At 63.8% G+C, this 13973-nt stretch overlaps 1 protein-coding gene across 1 annotated transcript; it reads left to right on the top strand.

Moving 5' to 3' along the window:
* Positions 1 to 5369: 5369 nt before the first annotated feature.
* HMX1 (H6 family homeobox 1) lies at positions 5370 to 10388 on the top strand. Its single transcript, XM_004265159.3, has 2 exons — positions 5370 to 6138; positions 8999 to 10388. The coding sequence occupies exons 1-2, from the start codon at positions 5742 to 5744 to the stop codon at positions 9655 to 9657; spliced, it is 1056 nt and encodes a 351-aa protein (XP_004265207.1). The 5' UTR covers positions 5370 to 5741; the 3' UTR covers positions 9658 to 10388.
* The last annotated feature ends 3585 nt before the right edge of the window (positions 10389 to 13973 follow it).

Raw genomic sequence — 13973 nt, 5'->3', positions numbered from 1 at the left:
CCCCTCCTTCCCCTCCCCTCTCCCCATCTCCCCCTCCCCTCTCCCCCTCCCCCTCTCCTCCCTTCTTCCCTCCCCTCCTTCCCCTCCCCTCTCCCCATCTCCCCTCCCCTCTCCCCCTCCCCCTCTCCTCCCTTCTCCCCTCCCCCTCCTTCCCCCTCCCCTCTCCCCATCTCCCCCCTCCCCTCTCCCTCTCCCCCTCCTCCCCCCTTTCCCCCTCCCCTCCCCCTCTACCCCCTCCTCCCCTCTCCCCCCCCTTCTCCATCCCCTGCCTCCTCCACCCACTACGTCCCAGGGAGTGGAACTCTGGGAAGCATCCACCGAACACTTTGTGAAAATCTTCCTCCCCTTTTCAGGGTTTAAAGGCAGACCCACAAGGAAGGAAGTGGGTAGACCCTCAAAAGGCAGCCAAAATAATTCCAAACATTTGGTCTTTTTCAAAGCCAACATTTTAAATCTATGCCAAAGACTTGCCTGCGTGGTTATGTGCACTCAACCCCACGCCAGCCCCGTGCGCTGGGTGGGATTGTTATTCCCACTTTAGCACTGAGAACACTGAGGTCCCCAGAGGGTGGTGACTTTCTCATGACCACAGTGGATGCAGCAGCTGGGCTGGGAACGGAGCCTGGTGCCTGACTGCACATCTGGACAGCTGCAAGGACACTTCACGTGGCTGTGGTGTGGGGAGTGGACCATCTGACAAGCCAATAAGAACGTTCTGAGACTCCCTCCCACCCTGCCTACCCCCCCCACCCCCTGCCCAGGCCTGTGCGCCAGCAGGTGGACACCTGAGATGTGGTCCCTTTGCATGGCCACTATCCTCCTGGGGCTTTGCTGCTTACCGCTAGGATGGTGGTGAGACCCTCCTTGGACCCTACGCATGCCCCTTCACCTTGCACACGCTAGTGCTTTCAGGTTACTCCTCCCAAGGCCCGGCTCTAGTCCTGGCACTTCCCCAGCTCAAAAACCTTCAGGGGCTCCCCATTGCTTTGCCAACTAAGAACCCTATTCTTTAGCCTGAAGGCTTCACAATCCAACCGAATCCAGATCTCGAGCCCCGCCTACCCCCCCATGGGCTGCCACTCAGGAACACTAACCCCGCCCCTTCATCTCGCTGCATCTGCCCACACAGTGTGGCTACCTCACCCTGTCAGCTGCCAGAGAATCATTACTGAAAACACCTGATTTCCTTCTCGCGCATATCACGGTGCCACAGACGAAGGTCCCATCAGACCAGGTGGCCGCGAAGATGTGACGAAAGGGAAACTGATGCAGCTGTTCTGGGGAGACTTTCTGAAGCACTGGTGACGTGGAGTCTGTATAGACCCCGCCCCCCAGAAGTCCCATTCGGGGGGCATGCACCCCCAGACGACTCTCCGGCCCACAAAGAAAGATGGGCAGGTCTGTTCATCCCGACATGAACTGCAGTAGTGGAGAGCAGGCAGCATCCTGAAAGTCCCCTAACGGGGGATCCGCTACCCTTGGGGCACGTGTCTTTTCCTGGATTTCTCATCCTACAATCTGATGATCCCCCTACTGAGCGATGGGGTCCAAGTTCCTCCCCTTGCACCCCATGGGGGCTGCGACCACTCCATGTACTCAACAAAGCGGAGGAGAGTAAGGCTCGGAATTCCCGGGTGACGTTCCATGCCCCCCTCCGACACCCCCAGACACACCCACTCGTACTGGGGAACCCATGTTGTGAGAAAGCCGAGGTCACACAGAGAAGCCCCAGGCAGGGGTCCCTCTGCTGACATCACCATCAGCCCCCAGATAAAGGGGCCAAAGTGCCTCAGGTAAGTCCTGCCCCACCCCCCAGCTGAGGGCCAGACACCTTGCAGTGGAGACAAGCCACCCTAATCCATGCACCCCACGAGCACACTGATAAACGGTTACCTGACACCCTGAGTTTGGGGGAAATGTGTGATTCGACCATAGTAACTGGAACAAAGGCATCTGTGACTGTTGGTTCAGTGCACGGTGGTTAGAAAATCATTGCTTCATTTATCAGTATCAAATTCCTACATTAAGGTGAAAAAAGGGCAAGACGGGAGAGGTGTATAATGGAATACTGCTTCTGTAAATTCATACACAAGAACAGGTATGTGGGGTGGCACGGGGGCGAGGTTAGGACAAATGGAATTGGGTTGAAGGATGAAGCGAAGATCAAATTTAAATTTTAAAGTGGGAATTCTCTAAAATTATTCCCAAAGAAAAAAGCTGATTAAAACAAAACACAACAGGCAGTGGCTACTGCAGTTTGCTGACTCCTGATCTATGCTCTTGGGATTATGCCCACTAACTCGCTCCCCCCGGCTCATGCGGCATCTTTGGACACCAGCACTGAGCTAGGAGGTGACAAGGTTCCCACTGTCCGGTTGTGAAGAGCCCGTTCGCTGGGGATTCTCTGGTGGTCCCGCCGCAGAGGGGAGAGGTGGCGGTGGACGAAACATGTGGACAGACAAGAGTGGACGGGCGGTGAGGAAGGGCGGCAGAGGGGAGAGGTGGCGGTGGACGAAGCATGTGGGCAGACGTGAGGAAGGGCGGCTGACGTCATGGCCCCACTTTTCTGCCTGGGGAGTCCTTCTGCCCGAAGGTGACCAGAAACTTGGGCTCTGGCCCTGGGAGCACCAGAGCCCTCTCAGGGCCGTGAGGCTCCACAGTCGGTCTCCAGAGAGCATCCTGACTGCCCGATGCTACCCTGGAGCTGCTTCCGGGTCTGAACGTGACAAGCCTCCGCCCACAATCCCCCTCCGAACTCGGCCTCCTGTCACCTCCAAGCAGAGTGGCGATGCGGCTCCGGCACGCACGGAGCACAGAGGTGGCCGCCTGGGCGAGCACCAGGGCGGCTACTGCACGCCTCCCCACCTGATCTTGCTTCTCCGCAGCAACCCTCTGTCTGCTCCCCGGGGCCCCGCACCACATGCTGGAGTTCTGCTGCCGCAGTTGCCGGGAGCCTCCTGGGGACAGCAGTGCCAGGACCCAGCCCTGGAGCCCCTGGGAGGAGACATGCCCTCCAAGCCCCCAAAGACCGGTGCTTGGGAGGAAGGTCTACTCTCCTTCGGCCTGGTCCGGCCTGTGCCCTCGCCTCCCGTCCCTCCATGTTCCCCAGAGGCAGTGGGAGACGTTCCAGCAGTGCCCGATGCCCAGCCGGCCTCCACTCCCAACAGCCTGGCGCAGGCAGGGGTGCTTACTACCCGCGGTTTGCAGGAGAGGGAACGGAGGATCAGAGAGGCGAGGCCCCCTGCCCAGGGCCACACAGCCCAGAGTAGAAGGCATTAGAACCCAGACTCTGAGGAAGCCCCCACTCAAAGTGCTCAGAAACCACGCGAGTGACACCAGGCTTGTGGTTCCAGAAACATGCCCAGGGGCCACGCACAGGCAGGCCCCAGGAAACCTGAATGGAGTAGGTGGTCAGCTGGAAGGCACCCTCTCCGCCACTTGTCTTTTCATCCGGGTCCTTCTCTGGTCTCAGTTTCTCCATCTCTTAGAAGCACCCTCGACTTAGATGCTGTGATTAGCCACAGGCTGTTGCTTCTCCCCCACACCGACTGGGGCAGTCATTTCTTCCCTTGACCCGCCCTCCTCTGGCTGGGGTACCTCTGCCTTGGAGTCTCTCTGACCGTGGGCACCCCCAGGGAGCAGTACTTGGGAGACCACAGCTCTTCCCGAAGACCCCGGCTCGCCCACTTTGGCCCAGTGTCCTCACCCATGCAATGGGGGAAAAGCCCCAACTCTGTCTGCCTCCAGGCTGGAGTTAAACAACCCGGTGAGTCCCTGTCGTTGATCGTCTTTGTCGCTCCTGGGGCGGGATGCGAGGGCGAGGAGATGGGTCGAACATCTTGTCCTCGAGTCTGCAGAAAAGCCCGCCTCCCACCCAAGGTCTCCAGGCCACTGGGCACCAGAGGTCCCTGCTGGCAGCCGCGGGTAGGTACGCTCAGGGTGGTAAGCTGGTAAGGGGGTGGCGCGGGGTGGGGGTGGTGGTGACCGGCTTCCTCTGCAGCCAGAAGACGCACCCGAAGTGCTCACCGTTTTGTCTCCGCGGCCACAGGTGGGCCAGCAAGGTCCCTCCACTAGGCCTCAGCCCCACCCGGCCTCCCGGCCTCCTAGACCCGCTGCTCAGCTGCTTCTCGCTCCCATCCCCATCCGACTCTGGGGCTGTCGGTGCCAGAAGGGCCCCAGGCCCTGACTGTCGGAATTCCAGGCCTGCCAGAGCCACTTACCATCTGGAATGGTCTCTCCTCGGCTCTGTTTTTCCCTCTGGAAAATGGGGTTGATGCTCCCTCCACCGTGGTTGTTCTGAAAATTAAAGTGAGGCGGCGGGCGGCACTCGGTTGGTCGCGGCCCCCGGCTGGCACTGGGAGGCTGGGTGTACCTCTCCGCGATAACCCGCGTCCGGTGAAGCCTGCTGCGCCCGCGCATCCGCGTTGCCGTCCGGTGACTCGGCCGTCACCCGCTCCCAGAGGAAGCCGGTCAGAAGGTTACTCTTGAGTGGCCACGGCTCCGAGGGCGACGGCGTGGGCCGGGATGCACTTTGGTCACTGCACTCCCTGCTGCAGAAGTGGGAGGGGACTCCCCATCGCTTTACAGTCGGGGCCTGCCCCTAAGACCTACGCGGCCGGTCGGGGCAATGGCTCCCGCCCGCCACTAAGGCCCGAGCCTCTTAGGGAGCTGGACGGTGGCGACCTCCTCTCGCTCAGCGGGTGTGACATCGGGCGTTCTGCCAGCAGGGCCACGGGGATAGGGGTGGGGGCTAGCATTTTCTTACATTTTGAGCCTGAATCTGAGACCTAGAGAGTTCTATCGCACTACCTTTGGCATTAAATCCATATTTCATTAAGTGTAAATATTAAAAATATGCCACAATTTTGCAGCCTTGACATCCGGAGTCTAAAAAAATGACTAACCCATTCTCTTGCTGTTTCTTGGAAGCCCCGGGGTCTTCCTGCCACGGTATGCACATGCACACAAATACATACAAGCACACACACACGTGCACACACACACACGTGCACACACACACACACGCACACACACACACACACCACACTCGTGCGCGCGCACACACGCAGTTCCTCACTCTCGGTCCAACACTCTCCCCTCAGCGAGGTAATTACTGCCCTTGCCGGACACTGATTGGCCAGTCTGCTTCTCATCGGAGCCCCGCAGCCAATAGGCGGCCCCGCGACCGAGGCCCCACCTCTCCAACCCCCGGCTCGGGTAGCTCGGGCCGGGGGAATGAATCACGCGGGGCCGAACTGGCCGCGACCCCCCGCCTGGGCCGCCGGCCGCCCGCCCTCGGACGCGCGACCGCCTGCGCGCCCGGATCCGGGCGGCGTCTCCGAGCAGTGGCCGCACTCGGGGCCGGCGCGGCATCCTCGGGCTGAGCTGGCTGCCCGCCCGGCCCGCGCCGCCCCGCCCCTGCTGGCCCCTCCCCTGCCCTCCCCGCCCCCAGCGGGGCCGGCCCGGGCGGCGACCAGAGCGGCGACGTGAAAGGCGAGCGAGGCTGCTGCCCGGCCGGCTGTCGGCGCGCACCCGCTCCCGGCCCAGCCCAGTCTGGCGCGGAGGCCGCTGCCTGACCCGCGGGGCCCGACGCCAGCGCTCCGGGCAGCGGCTCCAGGGCCGGCCCGCGCGTGCGCCAGGGAGCCGCGCGCCAGCGTCCCCAGCGGGGACCGGGACCGGCCGCACCCCGGGCTCCCGGAACCCCGAGGAGCCCGGCAGAGCCCGACGGACCGGCGGCCGCGATGCCGGACGAGCTGACGGAGCCCGGGCGCGCCACGCCGGCCCGCGCCTCCTCCTTCCTCATAGAGAACCTGCTGGCAGCCGAGGCCAAGGGCGCTGGGCGCGCGGCCCAGGGCGGCGGCGGCCGCGAGGACGAGGAGGACGACGACGACGATCCTGAGGACGAGGACGCGGAGCAGGCGCGGCGGCGGCGGCGGCTGCAGCGGCGGAGACAGCTGCGCGCGGGCTCCGGGCCGAGCGGGGACGCGCGGGCCCGGGCGCTGCTTGGGCCGGGCGCGCTGGGCCTCGGTCCCCGGCCGCCCCCGGGGCCCGGGCCGCCCTACGCTCTGGGCTGCGGAGGCGCCACGCGCTGGTACTCGCGGCCGCACGGAGGCTACGGAGGCGGCCTCAGCCCTGACAGTGAGTGAGGGCGCGGGGAAGGGGGGGGCCGCAGGGGGGGGCGGGCTTCCTCCCCGAGCGTTTGCTCGGGGACTTTGGGCTCGTTGGCGCCCTTTCTGGGCCATCCTCCTCGTCTGCAGGAGGCTCTGGGTCGTGTCGGGCCCCAGCAGAGCCCCTGGTTGAGCAGGTCTGGAGGCCCACTCTCCAGGACAGGGTCCCCATGCAGGGAGAAGGTTTCGCAGGCTCTGGGCTTCACCCATCACCAGCCTCTGGAGTGCCCTTGGAGGGGAACTTGGGGACAGGGGACAACAGACAGCTAAGAAGAGAAAAGGAAGGGGGGTGGGGAATACAACAGGGGAAGGCAGGCCATGGGAGGGGGCACGGGGGGGAGGGGCAGAAAAGAAGAGAAAAGGACAGAGAAGAAAGAGAGGGATGTTGGGGGCGGAGAAAGGAGCGAGGGGGGAAGAGAAGATGAAAAACAAAAAGCAAAAAGAAACCCATAAGTGATGGAGAGAACAGAGAAAAGATGAAGGAAGGAAAGAGAGAGGGTCAGGAGACAGAGTCAGACTCAGCAAAATAAAGGGGGCGTTGAGCAGAGGGAACCGCTGCTGTGGAGGCCTGGACGGGGGGGACAGCGCTCTTCCCCAGCAGCCGTGTCCCCAAAGTCCCATCTCCTCTACAAGCTGCAGCCAGGGCCTGGGGCAGGGGCCTGGCTCTCCCTCTTGGGCCTCCCAAGCCCCTGGGCTGTGGCTGTGCAAGGCCAGAAGCCCCCAGTCCCACCCCCTCTCTCCCTTTTCTGCCCCTCCCCTCCCCCGCCTTTGTTCCCTGCTGAGGGCTCTGAGTCTGGGGATGGGGGGTTTTTCAGCCCTGGAACCCGATCGATCTGCCCCTCTTGACTGGGCGTCCCAGCCCCTGAGTTCTACTCCCCTCCCCGGGGTCGCTGCCTCCCTTGGGGACCTGCCGTTTGGAGGAAGCCCCCCGCCCCGGGCAAGAGGAGTAGGAAGCTATTCTAACCTCAGCCCCCAGGCTTTGCCAGCCCCCCCACAAACGCACACTGTGAGGCCAACTGAAGACTCTTCCAGGCCCTGAAATACTTTCAGCTCCAAGTGAAAGTTAGCGAGTGCTGGGGGGCGGGTGAGGAGGGGGGTAGTAGGTGGACCAGACCCCTCTCACCTCTTGGGTACCCCCTTCTCTGGTGTGGGATTGAGCCCCGCGCAAAGGGACCCGCATCTCAGAGCCTACACCCAGAAGGTCCCAGGCCCCTACCCCCTTCCCTTCCGGGAAGCTCGAGCAGGCCTCAGTGTTGGCCCCGAAATTGAGTGATCAGACTAGTGCCCTTCTGGGGGTGTTTGTGAAAAGGGTCTCCCCGGGGGGGGGATGCATTCCCCGCTTGTCCCTGGGGTTCTTCTGCAGCTGCAGCCCCACAGGCGGCCGCCAAAGAGCCGGTCCTTCTTTCGTATAATGCGGGTTAGGGGTCCCTGTTTTGTACCAGAGCTGGCAGGCCTGTCTTGTCTTCGTGTGGCAGCACGTGGGCCTCTGTGAGTCTGCCTCCCCCCCGTATCTGGTCGCACACATGCCAGCCTGGAACCTGACCCCTCTTTGGACACCATGAGGGCTCATGCCACCAGGGTTGGGCGGGGACACACGCAAATCGGCACACCTCCGGGGGAGCCGCGGAGCGCAGGGACCAAGCTACAGACACAAGCCTGCCGGCGTCTGCACACCTTGCGGGCTCCTCACGCTGCGGGCTCACCGCTGCCTTCTGAGGGCTGGCCGGGCCAAGCTCTACTCGAAGGCCGCAATGCTGACCTGCGGCCTGTGTCCAGGAGCCTCGGCCTGAGGCACAGGGGAAGCTGGCCTGAGCTGGCCTCTTGAGCCCGGAAGTCAGGCGGCTGCCCTTTTCAAGCTGGGCCTGGAATCTGGACCAGCACCTGGGTCCTGGGCAGACTCTTTCACCTGGAGGCATCACCCCTTGCCAGCCCTGGGGAGGGGAGGCGTCTCCTCTGGGAGACTGTGTGCAGCTTGGTACTTGGAACATGAGCTCGGGGACCCTCTGTGGGCTTTTGTAGCCCCAAACCCACAGGCTCAACTGTGGGCCCAGTGTGTCTGGGGTGAGATGCGGCTGCCGCGTGTTTCTACGGAGCCAGAGCTGCCCTCGTCTGCACTCCCTCTGAGTGTGATTTTGGGTGGAGAGGGCACATCTCCATGGACATTTGAATTAGGGGCACAGGAAATGGGGGAGAATAGGTTCCCAGTGTCACCTGGTTGGAGTGTGGTTTGGGGAATTGTTTGCATTTGCTTATCCTCCATCAATGGGAATATTTCTGTGCACGCGGGCGTTCTGCATCTGCTCCTGGGCCTGAGCGGGGAGAGGTGATGGCAAGTCTTTATTTCTGTGTCTGGGGGACTTGGCCTAGGGCTGAGCGCTAGGGATGAGGCCCTCTCTGTGCTGGTTTCTGGTGTGTACATTTCTCAGAAGGACCATCCTTTCCTCCGTGAGGTGTACCTCCGGGGCTTTTGTGTGTGTCGATTCGAAGTCACTGTTTAAGGGAGTCAGTCTTCTTTTTGTGTTTCTGTTTGTGTTTTTGTGTTCCTTTTCTTCCGTCTTCCCTCTGTTGCCCTCCGTGTGGATGCGCGGTTCTGGGCGTGAGTGTGTGGCCAGCGTGTTGGTTTGCAGCATCGCTCAGGTCTTCAAGTTCACCTCCAGATGCTCTGCCTTTCTCCGGTCCCAGGGTGAGATCTGCCGTAGGTGGGGCTGCGTGGGGACAATTTCCCTGCCTGTGGCTGTGGGTGACCTCGCGGGGGAAGCAGCTGGCCTCAGCGACAAGGCCGGGGGATCAGCCTCCGGAACCAACCCATGTTCCTCCTCTCCCCCCTGCAGCCAGCGACCGGGACTCACCGGAGACAGGCGAGGAGATGGGCCGCGCAGAGGGCGCCTGGCCGCGGGGCCCCGGGCCGGGAGCGGTGCAGCGGGAGGCGGCGGAGCTGGCGGCGAGGGGCCCGGCAGCCGGCGCGGAGGAGGCGGCGGAGCTGGCCGAGGCCCGGGCGGCGGCGGCGGCGGGGGAGGCGCGCGGCGGTGGCAGGGGCGGTGGCCGCAAGAAGAAGACGCGCACGGTCTTCTCGCGCAGCCAGGTCTTCCAGCTCGAGTCCACCTTCGACCTGAAGCGCTACCTGAGCAGCGCCGAGCGCGCCGGCCTGGCCGCCTCCCTGCAGCTCACCGAGACGCAGGTCAAGATCTGGTTCCAGAACCGCCGCAACAAGTGGAAGCGGCAGCTGGCGGCCGAGCTGGAGGCCGCCAGCCTGTCCCCGCCGGGCGCGCAGCGCCTGGTCCGCGTGCCGGTGCTCTACCACGAAAGCCCCCCGGCCGCCGCCGCCGCCGCCGGAGCTCCCGCCGCGCTGCCCTTCCCGCTGGCGCCCGCCGCGCCCGCCCCGCCGCCGCCGCTGCTCGGCTTCTCCGGGGCCCTCGCCTACCCGCTGGCCGCCTTCCCAGCCGCCGCCTCCGTGCCCTTCCTGCGGGCGCAGATGCCCGGCCTGGTGTGAGCCCCCGGCCGGCCGGGCCCACTCCCCGTGGCCAGTGGGGACTTCTGCGGACGCGCACACGGGCCGAGGCGGCAGCGGTGGCGCCAGGGGGCCGTCCGTCAGGGAGGGCAGGGACGCTCCCCTGGCCCTCCCGCGCCTCGGGGAGCGCAGGCTGCCGCCCGGGCGAGCCGAACCCCTGTCCGAAGATCGGAAGATCGTCCAGAATGTAACAGAGACGCAGGTGACTGTGGCTCCCCAGACAGTCGCAAGGCTGGATCCCCGCTGGGAAGAGAGCATCACAGAGACAGTCGGCCATGCAGCCCAGAGCCTCCCCCAGCCCCCTACCCCCGGGGACAGGCCTCAACCTCGGAGCAGATCCAGCCCCCGCCCTGCCGGAGCCAGCGGCTGGGCGCAGTCCACGGCAAATCCAGGCTGTCCCAGGTGCTTCATGGAGGTGACCACTCTCCAACCCGAACAGCCCTGCCTGGGACTATGCACGGGCAGGGCAGCAGGCCTCCGGGGCACTGTGACCTTGGGCCGGCAGAGAGAGAATCCCAGGAAGAGAGCCCCTGTGGAGCGGAAGGGGTGAAGATCCTTCCAGGTGGCGCTGCTCTCAGATTGTCCATTCTGGAGGTGGGGCCAGACTGGGGCTTCTCTCCCAGGCTGCAGCCCCTGGTTATCCTGGCGAAGACATTTTTTTTTTAAATGAATCTACTCATTTGCGTATGGAATAAAAAGGGACGTTTTCTGGACACTTGCCGCTGCTCTGTGATCACTGGGGCCGAGCCTCTCCTCTGGTAATGGGCTATGGTGGACACCGTCTCCCCGCTCCTGGAGCACCCTCCAGTGCTGGCCAGGGGCAGGTGGGCAGGGCAGGCAGGAGCCGGGGTCTGCAAGCTGTACTCTCAAGCCCCCACTTTCTCCAGACAGGGAGACCCAGCGAGACCTTAGGGGAAGTCAGGGTCAGGGAGGAGAGGGGCCTAGGGTGGAAGAGGGGATTCTGCATCCTCTGTCGCTCAGTTCTGGGGCCTTGGCGACAACCGAAAGCCAGTAGTCAGGCGAAGGCAGAGCCCGCTGGCCACTCACCTGGCACGAGGGGCTGCCAGCTGTGTGGCCCCCTGCATCCACTGCCCCGTCCCGCACTGGAGTTGAGAGCCATCTCTAACATAAGGGGTTTTTTCTTTTGGCCAAAACAAAACACCGGCGCCAAACAGCCCAGCAAGGTCAGGTGGGGAACAGGGCTCTCTGGCCTGGGCCTCATCCCCTGGACCATCCGCAGTCTCTCTTGAGCTGGGGGACTCGGACCCGTGGGCAAAGTCCCGGGTCAGGGCCCGAGTTTATGGGCTCTTGAGGAAAGCTTATTGAAAGCTTCTTCCAATGGCTGGCTCTCTACAGCTGGCCTGTTGCAGGGTGAAGACAGGGCCCTCCTGCATGGGGGGAGGACACTTTACTGGGTGTGCTTCTCGAGAAGCCCAGAGAGATGGGTCATTCGGTGCTTGAAACGGTCACTTCTGTAAGAAAACTGAGCCCCCTCGGAAACCTGTCTCTGCCCCCTGGCTTTGGGGCTTTGGGTGGAACGGACGCTCCCAGGCTGAGCTCCACAGCAACAGGGCCACCCTCCGGTGTCCTTGGAGTTCTCAGAGGTGGCGCCAGACAGCCCAGGAGAAGGCGCCACGGGGGTCACCCCCAGGCAGGAGGTCCGGCTCCCTGACCCGGAATCATCCCCTGCCCCAGCCCCTCCAGTCAGTTCCCAGTGCCCTGAGGCCAGGCCCCGGAAAGCCCCAGCAGCCCTCCTGGGGAAGGGGGCAGCAGTCCGTGGCCTAGGTGGTCCTTCCTCTGGGCTCTAAGGTCCCCACCTTCAGACTCCCAGTGCCCAGGGCATAACACGGGTGGGCAACCTGAGAGACGCATGGGGCACCTCCTCCAGCCCAGCCCCCGTCCTGTTGCTGCATTTGCTTCCCTTTGAGGGTTGGCTGTCCTCTCCCTGAGGGAGGGGCACCTGCCCCATGCTACTGCTTCTCCTGTAGCTTTCGCTCGACTTTGCCAGGAGGGACTTAGGATCTGCTTCTCTACAGCGAGCTTGCTCTAGCTATTTCCAAAGGCCTTCGCTCCTGACCAGCGGCCACGGGGGGAAGTGACGTGCCAAGAAGGCCACTCGAGGGGCAGCACAGACCCATGTCTCCCTCCTCCCGCTCTCTTCCCCACTGTGCCCTCTCTGGGCATCGGCACCCCTGGCTTAGGCTCCCCTGGGACCCTGACCCTCCCTCGCTTTGGTGGTGACCTCATGCTGTCAGCAGACGACTCATTGCCAGTCCTCAGAAGGACGCGTCCAGAAGGCCTGGGCAGAGCTGGCCGCACCGCGGAGGCCTCCGGGCCAGCGCAGGTCCCCCCGCCGGCCGCGGCCACCTGCTCTCTGCTGCTTTCCCTCCACGCACCAGGCGGGCCGCGTCAGGCGGTGCCGGCGCTCTGTGCTCCGCGCCGCACCCGCGCGGCGTTGCACCGCGGCGATGGGATTCGGCAACGGCCGTGGTCCCGAGCTCTCGGACCACGACTGGGATCCTTACAACCCAGGTTAAAGGGGTTATCACCACGAGGCAACCGTTTTATTCGACTGTTTGTGGCCTGTGCGGGTGCGGTCTCGAGGTGGTGGCGACCAGACCGCAGGACGCAGCGAAGCGCTGTGTGGTGCCGAAGTCCCCAGGCGGCTCGCCCACAGCGGCGGGTCGGTCTGCGCCAACCAGAGCTCCGCGTCCGCCCGGGAGCCACCTAGCGCCGGGGCCACAGGCGCGCGAAGGGGAGGAGCCGCGGGCGCCGTAACCTCGGACCCGCCCGCCGGGAAGCAGCGAACCCGACGGCCTGCCGCTGGAGTCAGAAGGAGGAAGGGTCTACGGGCTGCAAACGCGGGGCGGATTCGGGGAGAAGGGCTGCGTCTTTCGATGAAGCAGTGAAAAGATGGGCTGGAGAGCGGCTTCCTTGCCGCAGGCTCCTCCGAGATCCGCCGGGTGGGAAGGAAGGTGCCAGGAGGAGGAAGGAGAGGCTGTTCCCCTGCTCAGGAAGGGTCGGGAGCTAGAAGCCTAACACTGAAATACAGAAAGTGGATCCAAACCTGGATTAGGGCGGGGGCTCAGGGAAGCTGGCTTTACCCCATGATTACCCAGCGTCCGGAGTGTCGCACCAGGGGCAGCACAAACCAGAGAGAAGCGCGGTAGGGAACACGCAGCCCTAGAGGGCGCGCGGGACCAGGCTGGGGATGAGCCTGGCTCCAGGCTCCGGCGCCATCACTGCGGGCCAACCTCACCTCGCGCACGTTGGCTCCGCTCGTGGCGGGAGAGGAATGGCTTTGCTCTGTCTCTACCGCACGTGCCGTGGCCCTCTCCAGCCCGCCAACCCTAACTTCTTACGTGAGACCCGATTCCAGCCACCCTGGGCCGCCTAGGGTTTCAGGCTGCAGAGTCCCTGAGCCCAGTTGGGTCCACCAGGCTTCGGACACCCTGGCCGACCTGCAAGGATTCCCAGCCAAGTTCATGCAGAACCAGACCTGCTAAAAGGGACAGGCCAGTCTCATGTCCCCCAGGGTGGTTCTCTGCCCGCCCCACCCCACCTGGGCACTCCGGGGTCCTGGCCGAGAGAGCAGGCACCGGCCCACCCCAGCTCATGTCTGCCCGCCTCATTCAAAGCCCTGGCGAGGGACTGACGGGCATCCCGGTAAGTGCCCTTCTCCTAGCTGGCAGTTCCCCACCCGCACCCTGCACCTTGGAAGCCCCCGCCTTTGTACTCCTGCCCACCCAGGGCCTCCCCTCCGGCTGACCCCTTCTCATCAAATACAGGTCAAGGGCTGTCCGTGGCCCTCAGCCTCCTCCCCACAAGCTTGGCCTGGCTTCGTGGGGTGACGGTTTCTCAGAGCCTTGGCTCTGAGCCTACCCAGAAGGCGACCCACCTGGGCTGAGAGCTGGGTCAGGTGGGTACCAAGAGGGAGGCCAGAGGGGCTGGGCCAGCTTCTCTCTCTTTCTCCTGTCTGTAGGTGTCTCCCAAGCATCCTTCAAAGCCTTCTGGCCTCACCTGGCAATTCTCAGCAAGGTAAACTGGGGACCGAGGGGCAGAGACTCTGGGGCAGGGACTCCGTGAAGTCACTCAGCCACCGAGGCCCCAACCCCCCCCTTCCTCCACCTGGTGCTATGGAGGTCGGGGCCCCATCGTGGAGTCACCCCTCCCTGATAGCCTGCACACTCAGGCAGTGTTTGCCCTCCCTTCCCACCCGTCAGAATCACCTGGATCTTTTCCTTTGGCCGCCCTCAGTGCGCATGCCTCCTGCATCCCTTAGCTAGGAGCAAAGCCTG

This window comes from Orcinus orca, chromosome 4 (assembly GCF_937001465.1).
Source record: "Orcinus orca chromosome 4, mOrcOrc1.1, whole genome shotgun sequence".
NCBI lineage: Eukaryota > Metazoa > Chordata > Mammalia > Artiodactyla > Delphinidae > Orcinus > Orcinus orca.
This window is presented reverse-complemented; position numbering and strand designations above follow the sequence as displayed.

Excerpts from the sequence above, each read along its gene's own strand:
- HMX1 (XM_004265159.3), top strand. The coding sequence starts at position 5,742 with ATGCCGGACGAGCTGACGGAGCCCGGGCGCGCCACGCCGGCCCGCGCC. Across the intron at positions 6,139-8,998 it reads AGGCGGCCTCAGCCCTGACA|CCAGCGACCGGGACTCACCG; the intron begins GTGAGTGAGGGC and ends TCCCCCCTGCAG.